We start from the raw sequence: 20,082 nt of genomic DNA, 5'->3' as shown, positions 1-20,082 counted from the left end.
GGAAGAATGGCAGGCGCATCTTACAGATGACTAGTCGATGGTCAGAGGGCAGATCAGCTCCACGGTAGGTCCTGGTGTCAAGGACATGGGCACGCATCAGCTGGTCTGTCACTACATAGTCCAGCCGATGTTCTTGCTTGGACCCGGCATGTATCCATGATGTTGTGTGGATGCGCCGATGCCAGAACTGCATGTTGGTAATTACAAGCCCACGGACGGCACAAAAATCTATCAGCCTCCTACCGTTGTCATTGAGCTGATATGGCCCATGCCCTCCGATCACTCCAGACCAGGTGCCAGCATTATGACCAACTCGGGCATTGAAGTCACCCGCCAAGATGACTCTATCCCGAGGGGCCACTTTAGCCAGCACCTGTGACAGGAGGTCATAGAAGGCATCTGACTCATCGGCTTTGCCTGCATCCCTCCACGGATGTTCATCTTCGGTGGGGGCATAAGTAACCACAACCACCACTCCTCGCCTCCAGTTGATGGGAAGGTGAGCCAAAAGTAGCCTGGGGCTTACAGCTTCCCACACCTCACCGCCACGCTCCCACGCACCCTTCATTCTTTTGTTCAAAAGAAGAGCCACACCCTGTTGTTTGGTAGTCTGCTGCCCCGAGTAGAGGACTGTCCACCCCTCATGGTGGCAGGAGCCAGAACCGGTCCACCGGACCTCCTGAATGCCACAGAGATCCAGGTGGTACCGGTCCAGCTCCCGACAGAGGAGTGGCAGCCTCTCCTCTACAGTGAGCGTTCAAACATTCCACGTGGCCACACGAAGTGGCTTTTCGTTGTTTCTGGAGGAGCCCCGAGGGTAGAGATTCAATCTCCTGCCTCCGCCAATTGGGGTTTGGCCAGGAGACGCCATTGACGCCTCTCCCCCCGGGGCCTCCGGCACAAGCTTATTAGTTATATAGTTAAGTCGTGGTTTCGTGGTAATTTTTTTAAGGCGGAGGGGTTACCAGCCCCTCGTACCCATCCAGAGCCCCCGTTTAGCCACTGTGGTGATCACAGATGCCATGAGGGGAGAGGGCCAATCGGAATTGGCCCTCTCCCTACAGCACTGTCCACGACAGAGTTGCCCGTCCGGCACCGCGAGGAGGTAGGGGGTTGTTTTGCCGGACAATCACACACGCACACACACGCACACACACGCACACCACACACACGCACACACACGCACACACGCACACACACACGCGCACACACGCACACCTACGCACACGGTACGGCCCAGCACGTGCTACACCTTCGTGCCTTCCATCACAAGATGTCACTATCGCTCCTGTCACGGTTTTACTAACTCTTTAATATTTTATGCTCGTTTCCCCCCCAAACGACCGTTGATAGGATGTGTCAATACTGTATATAATAGTCGTGGGTGGGGGATGGGTGCGCAAACAAAAATACATCGAATAATTTTATTTCGCGCGCCTTTAAAAATACATTTATTTTTCTTTATTTTTTGTGTGTTACCGCTTTTCCGAGGGTTATTACTTTAGAGGCGGTGGGACGGTCGCGTGATAGCGAATGATTTATGAGCGTAGCTCTCCGGCTCGTTCACCCGCAGTGTGTAACAGTTGGGTTAACTTTATACACGGACAGGGTGGTCAACGGCGCTACTCGCCGTGTCCTCGGTCGGTTTTGGTCTCCAGGGCAGACATTGTGGAGCGACAGAGAGGGAACTCGGCACGCGTCGCCCTCACCGTGGCTGCCCGCTTTGTTCAGGCACTCCGGCACGAGAGAGATTCACCGAAAAACACTAAACTCGCGCCCTCCGCCACTAGCGAGTTAAAGACGAATCTGGTCACACGCACGAACACACACATCTGCCGTATTAAATACGACGCACCCCAATGCAGTTGTACCAATCTGGTGACACACATATACTGGAAATGTGTGAAAAAGAGCTTCAAGGCTCATCGGATTGCTCCAGCCGAAATAAAGATTAAGTTTCAGAAAAAAATCTAAATATATAACACAAATATAATTTTCAGGTCTTAATTGATTGTTCACGCTTACAGTGGCTTTCAGACAGCATACATTAATTTTTCGTCTCCCCCCTCCTCTTTTCAGAACATAGATGGACTAGTCTTTCTAAATAAACTGCCAAATCGCTGCGCGTGCCGCTGACGTAATTTATAAATAAATAAATAAATAGATGCGCCGTTTTAAAATAAATACATTTATGCAAACCGACACACCTGATGACGACCGTTTGTGTTATGGTTGAAACGTCGTGAGAATTTTTATTGTTTTATATATATTTTATTATTTTATTGTTTCCCTTCAACGTGACTTTACCGAAAGAACTAAGAATAGAAATAGAATTATTGCATTTATAGAGTGTGATCGTCGTTCTCATAATCGCTGAGCTGGAAGGCAGCCAGGCGGTGCTACCAACAATATCTCTGTAATCCTCCACGTATTTAGATGTTATCAGCCAGTGAGTGAATGCGTATACGTGTGGGAGGAGTACCCTGAGAAACCACAATCATGCGAGGAAGCAACGCGCTATCCCATAGAGGAGGGACGGGTTTTATCAGTCCACACTTCGCTGCACTGCATTCTGTTGGCGAGCTGGGGTACTGTACCTGGCAACAATGTGTCATCTGTGCAGTGATTCCCCAAGCCTCCACAGTGCTGGATGACTACAGGCAGCAGGGTAGCCACCAATGCCGCAGCTATGAATGTTACAATCTCAGCAAGCTGGCCGCGCGTCGCTCTTGTGCTGTCGAGGATAGCTCGCTTTTCTGCAGATGCTCACAGCAGCCCCTCCAACACTACATATATATGCGTTTAAATAAAATGCAAGACATTTAGTTTGAAATTGAAAGCAATGGACTGTGGACATACTTGCCCCCTGCCAGATGAATGTGGAATTTCCGCAATTTGGCTCAGAACCTATCCACACTCGCTGAAAGACTTTGATTATGCAACCTAATAATAATAATTACCAATGGTGCCGGTGACAATATTTCAGTCAGTTCACGCAGGGGGACAAAATCTCGGAAAGTTAATATGTTTACTTTAACGATTCATAATTGAGTTGTGGGTCAGATTGCCTGAGTACAACGTGTGTCGTAAACCCTCCTCCACCCGACACAGGGAATGGCAACTGCCTGATGATGCTGGTTGTAACTACCGGAAAAACGTCGTACTAAATTGTTAAATACCGTCGATCACTGTCCAACACACCTGTGGTGATGAAGCAGTACTTTATGGGCCACGTTTCTTCTCGTGACAACTTTATTAACTGGCTGCGTTGGGTGGAGGAGGGTACATGACACAGCTTTTAATGACGCGATCTGACCCAAAAATCAATTACTAGTCGTAATATTAGTCACGAAAGTCTCCGGGTTAATATTCATTTTTAGAACAAGCACTACACGTATATACATTAATTACGGAAGTGTATCGCGCAAGTGTTTTTGACCGTGGCGTGGTTGTTTATTAATCTGCATTTGTGCCTCTTGGTGACAAGCAAGATTCATGCCAGCGGTCCACGCGAGCCCATCCATCGCGCGCCCGCTCTCGTCTCAAGGTGAGTTCAATTTATTTTAATTACACAAAGTGCCTCCGACTTTGTGTAATTAAAATACCCGTAACAAGTAAACTCGGGCAGGGCATGCGGCCCGGTGGCCTATCTCGGTATAACCGCAGCCAGAGAGCCGCGTGCAGCCGTGCCCCCCCCCACCCCCCATCAATACGGCAGAGGAGCCACTGCGAGGTCCATAGAATACCAAACTGACATTGACCCCTGTGTGTGATTGTGAATTTCAAGCCAAGAATCCCACGCCGCATTTCAACTGGTATTGCCTTGTGGTAAAATAATGGAATGGATTGCTTTTGGTATGGTGAGTCAACATGCGTCTCAAAGTGCACCTAGCCTGGCACAGGCGCCGTGGTGACGTCACCGTCACTTCGTGGCGAATGGCTGTTGTATTGTGATTGATTCGTGTTGTTCTTACAGTTTATAAACAAAAAAAATATTTACAGGTTTAACCTTGGCTGGGAAATAAGACGTCATTTGTATGAGACGAGGACAGAACGTGTATTGTTTTTCCTGGACAATGTACCGCTGAATTAAGGAGAGAGACATCGCGTTTGAGAAAATCAAGTTCGCGTGTTTTGCTGCGGTTCCATTGCAATTGGGATCTCACATTCGTTTGTAACCTGCTTAGACTTTAAACAATAAAAAAGCGCTTGTGCAGGAATGACAAGATACCTTGCAGATTGTGTTCCACACACACACACTAACATCAACACACGAAGATTAACAGACTCCCTGATATTCACTCACTACCCGAATATTCACTCACTCGCTCGCACACTTAGCATAGCTTTACTCGCTCGTCACACATTCACACACACACACACACTCGCTCACTCATACACCCATTCACACACAAAGACAAAGATCCCCCGTATAGCCTGTAACAGACTGTCGGGACAAGTGTTGTTAGCGAGCACCACCTATGAAGGGCGGAGTGGCACACGAGGAGATGTGTGGCCAGCACCACGCCCGGCCGTCTTTGTCTCCCTAGCGGCGATGTTTCACTCGCACCAGCTAGTCAGGCACAGCGCACAACAATGCACACATCCGGAGTGCGGTCGGAGGACACCTCCGACGGTGTAAATGTCCTCGCGCCGACCCTACCCCACGCCGTGTTGGTGGTAGTGGTGGTGCTGGGTGGTGGTGGTGCTGGGTGGTGGTGGTGGTAGCCGTGTTTTCTCACCGGCTGCTGTGAGTGTCGGGGAAGGCGAGTCACCTACCTCCTTTCCTACATATTTTCTTGCCCGGCTTTCTTGCGCATTCCTTGGATATTCGTTTGACTGAAAAAGTGAATAGAAACTAAAAAATAAGATTTGCTCCCAGGGCCAGGCCGGGAAGACGAAGACGAGCGAGACGAATAAAAAAGGAGCATGCAGCACGTCGCTGTAAGGGGGGAGGGGGGCTGGAGGTGGTGGGGTCCCACAGTGCATCCCCCGCTATCTCCCCTGCCTCGCTCATCAGCGCCGGCGAAGCGGCGGCGTTCGTGGCATAGCGTAGCGTGGGGAGGGGTGAACTTGTGCGGTGGCGCTAGGGACTATGGCGGGTCCCGTGAGTTAACGTCCTCGCTACATCTCTCTCTCTCGCTTGCGTTACGGCCGCGCTGTGTACTACTGCACGCTGGGGGGTGGAGGTGGATGGGGGGGGGCACGCGCGTCTCCTCTCAGTTTATCGCCGGCGCAGAATATGCACGCTCACTTAAATCCCGCTGGTCTCGAAGAGACCTTTGGGGCACCCGGGATTTTTTTTACCGGATCGGATTTGCGATTTCATTTCGATCGTTACCCTTTTGTTACCCGCGCGACTCTGGGGGCGAGCAGCGAGTGGCGTCGTTAAGAAGGCCTCGAGCTTTAATCGTGTTGCCTTTCTGTACCACACCTGCACCGTGCGTGGTTTGGCGGACATCAGCAAAAGTTCTGAGAGCACCGGAGCTCGCAGGGCAGCATGGAAGAGCGCGCACGCACACACGCACACACACATGGAGCGCCGTTGGCATCTCTCTCTCTCTTTTCAGACAACGCTGAGATTTAACACCTAACGCCTAGCGCTGCTACACACGCACCTCCTGCGTCCCAGCCTCGCTCCCTCAAACGCTGTTGTGTTTTACCATAGATCTTGGTGGTAATGTGAACCTGTTTGCGGTCCCATTGAGGTGTTTACTTTTGAATGAAATTTCCAGCACTATTTTATGGTTGTGTATTGCAGCAACGTGTTCAGGAGCTCGATGCCAATGTGAAGGTCTGCTGCTGGCCACGACAAGAGGGCTTCAGCAGAGAGAGAGTTCGTGTCGTGTCGCTGTTCCTCCTCCGTCGTTGAAGGAGCGCGGTCCATAGTGTGGGTTGGCACGCCCCGCCATTACTACTGTGGCTTGTGGGTCTAATTTTAAAATTGTGAATATGCACGATATTTTTTTGGAACTCAAGAACCCTTTTAATCTCATCACGTCCGCATTTATTGTGTTTAACTTTGTACTCTAGAAACGGGTTGTCGGTATAATGTTTCACTCCTCTGTTCGTCTGTTTGAGTTTGACCAAGGTCACAATAACCTCTTTCCTGGTCTTCAAGGAACTGAAATTATATCTCTAATAATAATCAGTCGCGTGATTGTGACCATTTTGATTATCGTAATCATGATAATATTCTCTAAGAAATTACAATTAATTATTAATTGTATGTTATTAATTTGCAAAGAGCGGTATTTTTTTCGAACTCTATATTTATACAACGAATGGACGTGAAAATCGACTCACAATGTGACCACACGTCCTAACGTACCAATTTACATTTGCAACGACCCCAAACATAATTGCAGTATAATTGCCCAAGCCCTCCCAGTTGTATTCGTGTCTTGGCGGCATCGACGCCTCGCGTAATGTACGTACGTATGTTGAACTTCCTTCGCACCGTACGCAGCCAACCGTGCCAATCCCGGCTATAGCCCAAACAACTGCGCAGAGAAACGTCCACGACTCTGAACGACGCGTCATGTACAGCGTGGCCACGAAATCCCTTGGCATGACGCATATTCACGATCTCTTTTTGTTTTTAATGGTTTTTAAAAGTGGGATTCTGAACGTGGCAGCCCCGGGGGAGTTTACGACGGAGGAGAGAGACGAGGGGCGGGCGAGCGTCTGCCTCCACGGCCGTGGCAGAGTCTCCAGACGAGCTGTGAGCACCTACGAACCAGATTTTCCGCAGCGCATCGGTAAACCTCCTCCTCCTGCACGTGAATCGTGATGGGCGTGAAAAATACCGGCGTCCAAGAGGAGGGAGCGTGCTCGCCGCAAAGCATTCTGGACTTTTGACCCAGCATGCATCGCTTGCAGAGCGGATTGGCCTCGTGGAAGCGGCATTCGGTTCGGTTCCACTCCGCCACAGAAATCGAACGGTGGGAGGGAGGGGGCGGAGTGCATTGTCTCCTTTTTCATGCAAAGGGACTTTGTGACCACCACGTGGTTGTGTTCAAGAGGCTTTCGGGGTAAATGCGCAACGCTGGGTTTTGCCTCGCCAGACCCACAAGGTGACGCTTCGGGCTAAATGTTTTTATTCGAAGCAGAGCTCACTGAGATTGCCGAGAGAGATCCGTATGGTTTTTTGATAGGGTCGTCATTGCAGACATTTGTCTGATACGAAGAAGGATCATTGCCCGAAACGTCACCTAATTTGTTTCTGTTCCTTTTATCGCAGCAGTGTTGACGAACGTGTCGAGTTGATGTTATTGTTGTCGTCTGTGCTTGTACGGCGTCACAAGAATAATATGCTTCACAGTTTATTTTGAAGTCAGTTGTTTAACTATATAACCCACCACCACGTGACATTTGCCAAATTATTCCAAACGTTGACAATTGTAATAAAATTGTCCAGAATTGTCTCGCTTTTCAACGGAATCGCCTTTGTGAATACACAAAATCAATCAGCACATCTGCCCACGTGTTGGGTGCTGGAGGGTTATTAGTTCACGACTGACATGATACCCACACGATGACCTAACTCAAAAGAACCCATTGATGAATAATAACATTGGTTGTAACAAAATTCCACAATAAACACGAGGTTTAATATTACTGCCGCACAATAATAATAATCTATAGCTGAGCACGGAGAGGACAATGGGACACCCCCTTTGTCCAATTGAGAGATGGCCACCGTCTAAGATGAAATGGGGAGCGTCAAACGCCGTCCTTAGCCCCAGCGGCCCTCCCTCACCCCGACATGCACGGGCAACACGGACACCGACTGCCTCCCCCGCCTCCCCTCGCCATGCGGCTCGACAATCACTGCCCCCCCCCCCATCTCCTCCCTGCCCTGCACCCTTCTCGACTTTTGATGACTACTTGGGAGTCAACCCTTTGACCTTTCTCGCCCAAATCCCATGGAGAACGGAGAGCGAGAGACCTGGAAACGCCAGAGTTCCCCTTTAAAAATAAACAGCGGGCGAGTGAGAAGGTGATGTGGGGGGGGGGGCTGTCTTGAATGTCACCGAAGGCTCTTGAGTGGCAGGAGGTCTTGCCAATTAGACGCGGCGCGGTGGCCGTTCTGATTCTGGGCGGCGTTGGGGGGGGGGCAGTGGGGGGTCGTGGAGGGAGGGGGGCTTCCTTGTGCCAATTATCGGGGAGAGGTGATCAATAATGGCGCCCACTGTGAAGGCAGCGCGGACCGCAGAGAGTGTGTTGATGACACAACGTTGTAGTGTGTTGGTGACACAACGTTGTAGTGTGTTGGTGACACAACGTTGTAGTGTGTGCTGGTGACACAACGTTGTAGTGTGCTGGTGACACAACGTTGTAGTGTGTGTGGGTGACACAACGTTGTAGTGTGTGTTGGTGACACAACGTTGTAGTGTGTTGGTGACACAACGTTGTAGTGTGTGTTGGTGACACAACGTTGTAGTGTGTTGGTGACACAACGTTGTAGTGTGTGTTGGTGACACAACGTTGTAGTGTGTGTGGGTGACACAACGTTGTAGTGTGTGTGGGTGACACAACGTTGTAGTGTGTGTGGGTGACACAACGTTGTAGTGTGTGTGGGTGACACAACGTTGTAGTGTGTGTGGGTGACACAACGTTGTAGTGTGTGTTGGTGACACAACGTTGTAGTGTGTGTGGGTGACACAACGTTGTAGTGTGTGTTGGTGACACAACGTTGTAGTGTGTTGGTGACACAACGTTGTAGTGTGTGTGGGTGACACAACGTTGTAGTGTGTGCTGGTGACACAACGTTGTAGTGAGTGTGGGTGACACAATGTTGTAGTGTGTGTTGGTGACACAACGTTGTAGTGTGTGTGGGTGACACAACGTTGTAGTGTGTGTGGGTGACACAACGTTGTAGTGTGTGTGGGTGACACAACGTTGTAGTGTGTGTGGGTGACACAACGTTGTAGTGTGTGTGGGTGACACAACGTTGTAGTGTGTGTGGGTGACACAACGTTGTAGTGTGTTGGTGACACAACGTTGTAGTGTGTTGGTGACACAACGTTGTAGTGTGTTGGTGACACAACGTTGTAGTGTGTGTGGGTGACACAACGTTGTAGTGTGTGTGGGTGACACAACGTTGTAGTGTGTGTGGGTGACACAACGTTGTAGTGTGTGTGGGTGACACAACGTTGTAGTGTGTGTGGGTGACACAACGTTGTAGTGTGTGTGGGTGACACAACGTTGTAGTGTGTGTGGGTGACACAACGTTGTAGTGTGTGTTGGTGACACAACGTTGTAGTGTGTGTTGGTGACATAACGTTGTAGTGTGTGTTGGTGACACAACGTTGTAGTGTGTGTGGGTGACACAACGTTGTAGTGTGTGTGGGTGACACAACGTTGCAGTGTGTGTGGGTGACACAACGTTGTAGTGTGTGTTGGTGACACAACGTTGTAGTGTGTGTGGGTGACACAACGTTGTAGTGTGTGTGGGTGACACAACGTTGTAGTGTGTGTGGGTGACACAACGTTGTAGTGTGTGTGGGTGACACAACGTTGTAGTGTGTGTGGGTGACACAACGTTGTAGTGTGTGTGGGTGACACAACGTTGTAGTGTGTGTGGGTGGCACAACGTTGTAGTGTGTGTGGGTGACACAACGTTGTAGTGTGTGTTGGTGACACAACGTTGTAGTGTGTGTGGGTGACACAACGTTGTAGTGTGTGTGAGTGACACAACGTTGTAGTGTGTGTGGGTGACACAACGTTGTAGTGTGTGTGGGTGACACAACGTTGTAGTGTGTGTGGGTGACACAACGTTGTAGTGTGTGTTGGGGACACAACGTTGTAGTGTGTGTGGGTGACACAACGTTGTAGTGTGTGTGCTGGTGACACAACGTTGTAGTGTGTGTGGGTGACACAACGTTGTAGTGTGTGCTGGTGACACAACGTTGTAGTGTGTGTGCTGGTGACACAACGTTGTAGTGTGTGTGGGTGACACAACGTTGTAGTGTGTTGGTGACACAACGTTGTAGTGTGTGTTGGTGACACAACGTTGTAGTGTGTGTGGGTGACACAACGTTGTAGTGTGTGTGGGTGACACAACGTTGCAGTGTGTGCTGGTGACACAACGTTGTAGTGTGTGTGCTGGTGACACAACGTTGTAGTGTGTTGGTGACACAACGTTGTAGTGTGTGTTGGTGACACAACGTTGTAGTGTGTGCTGGTGACACAACGTTGTAGTGTGTGTGGGTGACACAACGTTGTAGTGTGTGTGGGTGACACAACGTTGTAGTGTGTGTGGGTGACACAACGTTGTAGTGTGTGTGGGTGACACAACGTCACCCGCACACACTATGAGAGATCTATGTCATGAGTGATCTATGTTATGAGTGATCTATGTTATGAGTGATCTATGTTATAAGTGATCTATGTTACGAGAGATCTATGTTATGGGAGATCTATCTTATGGGAGATCTATGTTATAAGTGATCTATGTTATGGGAAATATATGCTACGAGTGATCTATGTTATGGGAGATCTACGTTATGAGAGATCTATGTTACGAGAGATCTATGTTATGGCAGATCTATGTTATGAGAGATCTATGTTACGAGAGATCTATGTTACGAGAGATCTATGTTATGGGAGATCTATGTTATGGGAGATCTATGTTATAAGTGATCTATGTTATGAGAGATCTATGTTATGAGTGATCTATGTTATGAGTGATCTATGTTATGGGAAATATATGTTACGAGTGATCTATGTTATGGGAGATCTATGTTACGAGTGATCTATGTTATGGGAGATCTATGTTACGAGTGATCTATGTTATGAGTGATCTATGTTATAAGTGATCTATGTTAGGAGAGATCTATGTTATGGGAGATCTATGTTATGAGTGATATATGTTATGAGTGATCTATGTTAAGAGTGATCTATGTTATGGGAGATCTATGTTATAAGTGATCTATGTTATGAGAGATCTATGTTACGATAGATATATGTTATGGGAGATCTATGTTATGGGAGATCTATGTTATGGGAGATCTATGTTATGGGAGATCTATGTTATGAGTGATCTATGTTATGAGAGATCTATGTTATGAGTGATCTATGTTATGAGAGATCTATGTTACCAGCGGTCCGGCTCTGTTGTTCTGCTCTCGACCGCCGCGCCGTTACTTAGAGAGCAGACGGATTTTGAAAACGAAACCGGGCCGCAGTTTATCAACCCGTGTCAAACTCTGGCCACAGCCCTGCTGACGAGATTGCAAAACATCGAAACCCGCGAGATGTATTTTTTTAATCGTTTTCCTACTTTTCAAAACATATAATCACAACAATTCTGCCGGAAATTAATGCGCAGAGAACCCGCAGGCTGGCGGGGAGGGAGAGATTGGTGGTTGGAAAATGGTAATTTATTTAAATCGCGCAGGTGATCGAATATTTCTGCTGCTGCTGCTGGTGGGTTTTTGAGGCCGCTGTTGCTGCTCAGGGGGCTCGTTCTGTGCACCGCGGCCGCACACACAGCCAGGGCTGAGAATTGACTCTCAAACACCCAACAGAGTGGCGCTCGCGACCAGCTGGAGGGGATGACGGGACATTGCCCCAAAGGAGTCGTGGCGGCGCGTTTGCTGCACGCTGCACAAAGGTTTCGCGGCTTAATCCCTAGCGGCCACCCTGGTTAATGCTGCGCTGGGGGCAGGTGGAAGGCGGGGGGGGCTGCAGTGACCAACCGCAAGGACACGCTGTCCGCTTTCACGGCAGCAGGTCACAGAGTCCCCGTGACGTTTCTCGGGGAAAAAAAACAACAACAATCTCGAGTAGGTCATTGTGTGTGTGTGTTTGCAGGCGGGCACGGCCCGGCCCGAATTTATGGATTTTTCGTTTTTACGACTCGCGAACTTACCCGAGCAAAGCCTGATTCGGCTGACGAGACACACTTGCATGTTGCAACCAGTGCAGAGGTTTTGCTTGTCTTGAATCAATGCTGCGAAGATGACCCGCTCCCACAAATGGGGCCGTGTGTTGAGTTAGGAATACTTGTTTTTATTTTGTATTTTATTGTGTTACGTGGCGACGGCTTCTCCGCGCCTCCACGCCGTCCGCTGGGTCAAGCCAAATGGTGACATCGCCCCCTGCTGTAGCTACACCACGCAGCGCCATCGACAGCGGCTCGCGACTCGTTGGCTGGAGCCTGCCGCGATTCACCGCGGGCGAATACGAAATGCGCCGGTGCCCTGATGCTGTCTACCGCTACTGGCGTGGGCAGTGTCCACTAAGGCCCGGGTCACCTGCTCCCAAAGACAACGATTCCCCGTATAGAGCGTTCGTAGACTTTTGGGGGGCAAGTGCTGTTGGCGAGCGCCTATGAAGGCCGACACGGCGCGCATAGAGGGTGGGTGGCCAGCATCGCGGCGGGCCGCCTTTGTCTCCCCAGCGGTGATGTTAACACACCGCACTAGGTGCTCATTTGAGGCTGAGTCGACCTAGGAGAGGCCCAGGACCGAGTTAGATATTCGTCACCGGCGTTGGCCTGTTGCGAAAATCGAACTCGGGTGGCCTTGGTTCGTAGTGCAGCACGCTAACGAGCACGCGACCTGCCCCCGTGCACACAGACACGCACCCTGGATGTACAAGTCTATGCTTTATTATCGCTGTTACCTGTTAACTAGCCTTGGGGTGCCAACGTATCGATCGAATATGATTTTAAGAATCCCTTGTAGACCGAATTCTCGACGCGAACACGTGGAGCTGTGCGACTTAACGGTATAATGTTGACAGTTACAGGGAATGGATCGGCGGCACAGTCCACGAACTCCTGCCACCCACGTTGGATTCCCGGCCACGGCCAACATCAGTGGCAATCGATATCGGAACTGGTTCTGCCCCCCCCCCTTCCACGTTCACCAACCTGCACTGACCAGCGCGGTGAAGTATGGTGACCCCGCTCCCTCCACTCAAGGCTTGGGATAGTGGGGGGCGTCGTGCGCGCACGGGTGAGTTGAGACAGCACGATTATCATCGCCAGGGCTTGAGGAGGCGAACGCGTCTCGGCGGTGCACGTGAAGAGCTGTACAACAATGCCTCTTCAAAGCTTGACGCCGCCAACGTCGAGTCGCGCGTTATCGGACACTACCACGGATGGAATACTTTTGGCGTAAAAACTAAAACCGAAAACCCACGCAACCGGACTTGAGTTTCACACACTCTTATTTACTCAATGAATGACTGAATTATTAAATCCTTAACAAGAGAATTATTAAATTGTGTCTCGCTCCGGCGTGCTGCCGCGGCTGTGTTATAAATCGACGTCGGATGTTCCCCAAGCCCGCGAGATGTATCAATTATTCACCGTTAAATTACTCCTTTCTCTCGCATCAATTATTCACCACCACCACCACCCCCACGTCTCCTCTTGATATGACAAAAAAAATCCTATTAAATTAAATGCTAAACTCAACGGCCTCGTTCTGATTTGGCTAAATGGCAGCTTCTCCGTTCCCGTGTGTGTGTCAGGACCGTCAATAATTCTGAGTCCACGGAAATATTGAATCTGCCGCCGAGTCTTGTCGAGATTAAACTCCCTCCATTCACCTCCAAAGACAAAGATCCCCCGTATACATTCACATACTTTTGGGGTAAGTGCTGCTCGCGAGTAGCACCTATGTAGGCCGGCACGGCACACGAGATGGCCAGCACCAAGCCCGACCGCCTTTTTCACACCGCACCAGGTACTCGTTTGAGGCTGAGTAAATCTAGGGGAGGCCCAGAACCGGTTCAGATTATCGTCACCGGTGTTGGCTGTGAGCGGGCATCGAACTCGGGTGGCCGGGTTGGCCGCGCAGCGCGCTAACCGCTGCGCCACCACTCCTCACCACCACCTCGTCGTCGCGTTGTGTGTCAGGCAGTAACGACATCAGCCCAGTCGAGCACGATGTCACCTCGTCTTTGTGACGTCATTGTAACGTCTTTGTGACGAGCGTTGCTTCTAAATCCGTGTCCTCGCGTCGTGCGAGCGTAAGCATTGCCGCCCGCGAGCGATATCGAGTTACTTGCTGGGTAAAGTGATTGTAACCACACCGCTGTGATGTTCAACATTACAGTCGTGTGTTGTGTCACGTCTATGTTAGATGATGGTCACGTTGCTTTATTAATATTCATTCTATTCTTGTATAAATGTATATGATTGGTTTATATATTAATGTCCCAAATCTTCTCAGCAACCTAGCCTTATATTCTCAACGGGCTTTCTCAGCTGGTTTCTAATACAGGGACACTTCACATATCTGCGTAGAGAGAGAGACCGTATTTCTGTCGCATAGAGCTCTTTCCCTGTCTCAATGTACCTCGTCTATCTCGTGCATTGTCCATCTGTGGCAGGGCTAAGGCTAGAGAGACGCGGACGGCGCTCCATGGATGGCACGAGACACGCATGCAGGTGGAGTCTACCTCCACGCCGTGAACAGGGCAGCGGCGCTGGCGATGCCGATGGCCATGGCAATGATAAAAACGACGACGATGATTTTGGTGAAGGCGAAGGGGTGTTGGTTGGTGGATGGGGCAGACAAATGGATAAGTGCGCCGTGGACACGTCTGGCATGATTATGAAACAATTCATTAACACGAACAGAAACGAGTTGGATGAACGTTCGTGCAGACAGGTTGATGACCGAGTAGACGAGCGAGTCGATGAGCGAGTGAGCGAGCGAGTGGGCCAGCGGCATGGAGGGATGATGAGCAGGGGAGTGAGTTGTCACACAGCTGTAGCCACCACCGCGCACCACGGCAACACCAACAACACGACAACAACAACAACAACTCACGCTCTCTCGCGCCCACTCACCGTCCTCCGTGGGCACGTAGATGTTCATGTAGAGGCAGTCCTCGTTCTGCTCCTCCAGGTAGGGCATCACCACGTCCATGTTGGCCGTAAACCACACGGGCAGCATCACCTCCGGGTGGTCGCTGCGAATGATTTGCGGGCACACGGGCGCGAAGAGCGTCGCGTTGCGTACTCCCTGCCACGGTTTGGGGGGCTCTGGCGGCTGGAAGCGTCGCTCGGCCACGGGGGCCGCGGCGTAGGGCACCCCCAGGAACTGGTCCACGGGCCCCAGGATCTCGTTGTTGAGGACGATTCGCACCCCGCGCAGCTTTCCTGACGTCGTGCTGATGGTCGGGTACGTGGCACCCGCATCGGCCACGACCGCCCACGCCAGCAACAGCAGCGGCAGCAGCGGCGGCGGCATGCATCGTCCAAGCATGCCGCGAGGAGAAATGGAACGCCACGCTGCTGATGCTGATGTTGCTGCTGCTGATGATGATGTTGCTGCTGCTGCTACTGCTGCTGATGATGATGAAGTTGTTGGAGCGGGAGTAACGCGGTTCGCAAGAGAGCGCAGCAGGAAACCTCGCTCCGTCGCTTCAGTAACTCCTCCTCCGCCGCTTCCACGCGAGCGACACATCTTGAGAGGAACAATAGCGAGGGGATGGATGGCTCACTGACGAGGGATGGCCGCCTTGGCTTGCTGGCTGGCGGGGAGAGGGAGCAGGAATGTCGAGCTTGTGTGCAATTACGTCCGATGGCTCTCTCTCTCTCTCTCGGTCGCTCGCTCCCTCGAGTCTTCCACGTCGTCCCACAATCGCGTTGTCTTCGCGCGGCACCACAGAGATGGTCAATTCCCAATTTTCTCTCGATGCAAGTTGTGGTTTTATTTTACAATCCGTCGATATCTACTCGCTCACGACGCCGCCTCGTACATCCTCCCAGAGCCGCCACCACATCGATCCTTCGCCTAAGGTGATGGGGAAAAGAGGGGGACGATGAGCGGGAGGAAGAGAGAACGGAGAGATAGCGAGGGCGATAGAGTGGGGGGGGGGGGGAGCAAACAGGAGAGAAGAAGACAGAGGAGAGAGAACAGCGTGCAGGAGGAGAACACAGGCAGAGCACGAGAAGAGGGAGCGAGATAAAGAGGACAGAAGAGAGAGAGCGAGGTTGTAAGATAAGAGATTGACAGGAGAGAAATGACGGGAGCGAGAAGAGAGAGAGGAGAGGGCAGACGGGATGGGATGGGCATCAGTGAGATGGATCAGCCGCATGGGCGATGCAGCTGATCCTCGTCCCTGGCACGGAGCGGGGCTCCCGCCCGCAACGCCACTTCGAGCGGCTGAGCGGCAGCAGCAGCAGCAGCCTCACCCGTGGGATGGATGCTCAGGCACAAGCGAACAAACACAAAGATAAAAGCCCCCGTATAGCCTCCATAGGCTGTTGAAGCGAGGGTTGATAGCGAGCACCTATACAGACACACGCATACAAAGACATGTGTCCCCCGTATAGCTTAAATAGGATGTTGGGGCAAGTGCTCCTAGCAAGCATTTCTACACAAAGACACATACGGACACACAAAGACACAAGTCCCCAATATAACCTACATAGGCTGTTGGGGCAAGTACTGTTAGCGAGCACCGACAAAGACGCGCAAGCACACGATCACAAAACGCACGCACCGCTATCGCAACCATCACTTCGCATCGCTGCTGCTGATGCAGATGTCCCCTGATGATGCCGTTGGCAAATCGAAGAGGCAGTTGCTTGCGAGCAGCGAGCGAGAGAAAGTGGAGCGATGCAATCCCCGTGCCTCCTGTGAGCGCGCCGCGCAGGCGGTGAGTGCGGGGAGAGGAGGAGAGGGGCTGATGAGGAGGAGGGGGAGGAGGAGGGGCTGGAGGATGAGAAGCCACGCAGCTTTTGCTGCCGGGAAGCTTATCGGCCACAAGAGGACGCTGTTGGAGGTGGCAGCGCCCCGCTCTCTCGCAGCACCCTGCCAAGTCGAGTCGCGTATTGCCCGGACGTTCCGGAAAGTGAGACGCGTCCCCTTCCCTTGTCCCCAGGGTCAGCGAAGTGACACAAATCTGTAACCTGAACAGGATGTTGAGGTAAGGGCTGTTAGCGATCACCTATTGAGGCCGGTACTCAACGCGGGTTGTGTGTGACCACAACGACGCCCGGCCGCCTTTGTCTCCCCCCAGTGCTGATGTGTGCGCACCGCACCAGGTAGTCGTTTAAGGCTGAGTCGACCTAGGGGAGTCCCAGCACGAGTTATAATATCGCCGCTGTTATTTGGTCGTGAGCGTTAATCGAACTGGGGAACGCTGTGTTTGAAGGGGAGTGCGTTAACCACTGCGCCACCGCTCCCACGCACGAAGCTGATCACACGCACAGCTTACCGGATTATAAGACGCACCCTCGCCTCTTGATTTACAAGACGGGGTAGGTGTGGTGGAGCCAGCGCCGGATTCAGATTGTGGAGGCCCCTGGGCTACATGCACTGTGAGGCCCCCAGTAATATATTCAAAGGGAAAACAAAGTTAAAGAAAATTTTAATTGTATTTTTACAAGGCTAACAACAAATAAAATTCAGCATTCACAAGTGAAATAACTTTTCACTTCATCTCTGGAGGCCCTCCAGCTGGCGGAAGCCCCTGGGCTGCAGCCCCTAAAGCCCCGTGGCCTGAATCCGGCCCTGGGTGGAGGTGGGGTGCGTCTTATAATCCGGAAAATATGGTCCCGTTACGTCAATTCCACTGCAAGATGAGGCTTTATCCACACCTTGCGGATCCATGAGAGTTATTTGACCATACTTCACCGCGCTGGTCAGTGCGGGCTTGATGAACGTGTGGCGGAATTGAGTGCAGCGGAACAACATTGAGTTTCGCTACGCTGCCCTCTGCTGCCCACGACGTAGCCTATAGCATCTGTGTCTCATGCACTGCGGTCACCCATTCAAGAGGTCCCCCCATAGCAAGCCACTGGGGGTCTGCTCTCCAATGGGATCCTCCATATATCGAGCCACTGGGGGTCTGCGCTCCAGGGGGGTCCCCCCCATAACAAGCCACTGGGGGTCTGCACTCCAGGGGGGTCCCCCATAGCGAGCCACTTGGGGTCTGCACTCCAGGGGGGTCCCCCATAGCGAGCCACTTGGGGTCTGCACTCCAAGGGGTCCCCCCCACAGCGAGCCACTGGGGGTCTGCGCTGCTTCGACAAAGGAGGAGAAATGAGAACCACATAACGACACCAACTGCCAAAGCCCTCTCGGCGTAGCCTGCAGACCTCGGCACTGGCATCTCGCTGCTGAGTGTATTTCTACCGATATACGCAGTAGAGTGGACTAGAACACATCCCGAGCAATGTGCAGGCTCGTTCCAACTTAGCTTCCGAGATCTGGTCTCGGGCAGAGTCTTCTCAAGACTCTTTCAGAAGGTTCCTGCCACATTTGCGATGTTTGGCCGAATTCCATAATTGTGAGATGTTGGCTTTGTGGTGATCATCGAGCCTTGAGTGGGCACTGCCAGAATGCGGTGGTGGTGGCTGTGCGCGTGGCTGCCTGCGACCCAGCGCTGTGGAGGCAGCAGCAGCAGCAATGAGGGTTGGGAGATCACCCCCGGATACGGACGATGTGAAACTCCTTTCCCGTGAGCACTTAAACGCCCTCAACAGCCACTCTCCGGAGTACCCTCCAGTGGTAGACCCCTTCCGCCAGCAGTGGCGTGAGCAGGAAATTTCAGGGCCGCGCCTTTACCTTTACCATAGAAAACTAAATGAGCAATTAATATGAAAAAATCAAGCTACTCTAAAATGACAGCACACCATCGATTACGTTTGTTTACATTTAAATGCGTTTAGAACGCAGCAGATGAACACAAGCAAGTAATGGTTTCATATGACGAAGCTATTTCTCAATTTTGCAGTTGTATGGGCCGGAGAGATTTCCCCACGCGTACAAAATATTGCACCGTCTTTGTTTCTTATCTGCGTCTTCTTCACGTCACCTGCGAGGCCACGGCACCAGGCGGTGGTGGTGCAGCAGTGGCGGGCGAGCAGGCGGGTCAGGGAAGAAGGGACGCTTGCCCATGGCTCAGCAATCATCACGGAGCGCCAGGCCCGACCAACAGACGGGAACGCGGCCTCGACGAACCGAGGAGATCCAACCGAGGAGACGGAGCAATGAAGTCGGCTCGCGTTGTGCGGATTGTTAGAGCGCAGAACCGTGGGAGACTGTGACGGCTTAGGGAGGCCGTCACCCAGCAGTGGATAGATGATGGCTGCCGATGATAATCGTGATGATGATGATGACATATTTGTACTCGTTGCGATTGGGCTTGAATTAAGCTATTTTTTTGGAATTCATTTCATTATAACATAAATGTATTATCTTTTTTCAAATCATTACATTGGTTTTCCAAACTGTGTTTAACCTGAATGCCAATTAAAGTGAGTTGCAAATCTTATGAGCCTGAGTATACTGCACGTTATGAGATTGTCTCCACCACGCATTAATTTATCTGGCGGAGAACGTGATAGAATATCTCATGATGTAGGTCATCCCTAGCCCCCACCCCACACCGCCCCACTCCCCGCCCCTCACGGAGGAGGCCCCATTGTCAGCAGGTAGCGGCTCGGCACGATCACGCTCCGATTTAATTGCCGCACCACAACCCCGAAGCGGGCAAGGCCACGCGAGGCCGTCAGCAGCCGCACAGCCGCGACCGCTCCCCATTCGAGCAACTCCGCAGGTCAACGGGTGGACTCCAAAAAGTGGGCCATAGCCTTCCAATGGTCTCGCCAGCCACATCCACTTCGCGTGGCATACGAAGGGAGGGGATGGGAGACATGGGGAGGGGAGGGCACGGGATGGGAGGGGTGTGGGGTGAAGGGATGGGAGATATGGGGAGGGGAGGGGATGGGAGGGGGGGAAATGGGGAGGGGAGGGAATGGGAGGGGAGGGGTGGGAGGGGAAGGGAGAAATGGGGAGGGGAGACATGGGGAGGGGATGGGAGCGGTGGGGAGGGGATGGGAGCGGAGGGGTGGGAGGCGAGGGGAGGGGTGGGAGGCGAGGGGAGGGGTGGGTGGCCCCGTTGCTGAGACCTCGCTCGCTCCGAGTCCCGTGTTGAGCGGCCTCCGCCCGCTGGGCGTGGCGACTTTTACGGCCTGCGCTGGGCCGCCGCTCCCCTCCCGCGGCTCCTCTCGTGGGATGCTCGCGGTGGCTCCAACCCCACGCACGACGGGCGGAGACGGCTCCTCCATGAGCCGTGCCTTCATCTATTCCTCACTCGATA

General features: G+C 51.9%; 1 protein-coding gene across 8 annotated transcripts in view; it reads right to left on the bottom strand.

The window, feature by feature from the left end:
* The window catches only part of LOC116956334 (neuroligin-3-like), a 293,692-nt gene that overhangs the window by 235,359 nt on the left and 38,251 nt on the right, over window positions 1–20,082 (bottom strand). For 3 of the 8 annotated variants that reach the window (XM_032977888.2, XM_032977890.2, XM_032977893.2), the window contains exons 1-3: window positions 16,477–16,666; window positions 14,816–15,764; window positions 4,780–4,839 (exon numbers count right to left, since the gene is read on the bottom strand). In XM_032977888.2, the coding sequence (XP_032833779.1) occupies window positions 4,780–4,839; window positions 14,816–15,434 (679 nt within the window). In that variant the 5' untranslated portion in view covers window positions 15,435–15,764; window positions 16,477–16,666. Of the gene's footprint in view, window positions 1–4,779; window positions 4,840–14,815; window positions 15,765–16,476; window positions 16,667–20,082 lie in introns of those variants that run through there. The other 5 variants (XM_032977891.2, XM_032977894.2, XM_032977895.2 and 2 more) reach the window with 3 other exon arrangements.

This window comes from Petromyzon marinus, chromosome 64, assembly GCF_048934315.1.
Source record: "Petromyzon marinus isolate PM22_M1 ecotype Great Lakes invasive population chromosome 64, UKy_Petmar_22M1.pri1.0, whole genome shotgun sequence".
Classification (NCBI taxonomy): domain Eukaryota; kingdom Metazoa; phylum Chordata; class Hyperoartia; order Petromyzontiformes; family Petromyzontidae; genus Petromyzon; species Petromyzon marinus.
This window is presented reverse-complemented; position numbering and strand designations above follow the sequence as displayed.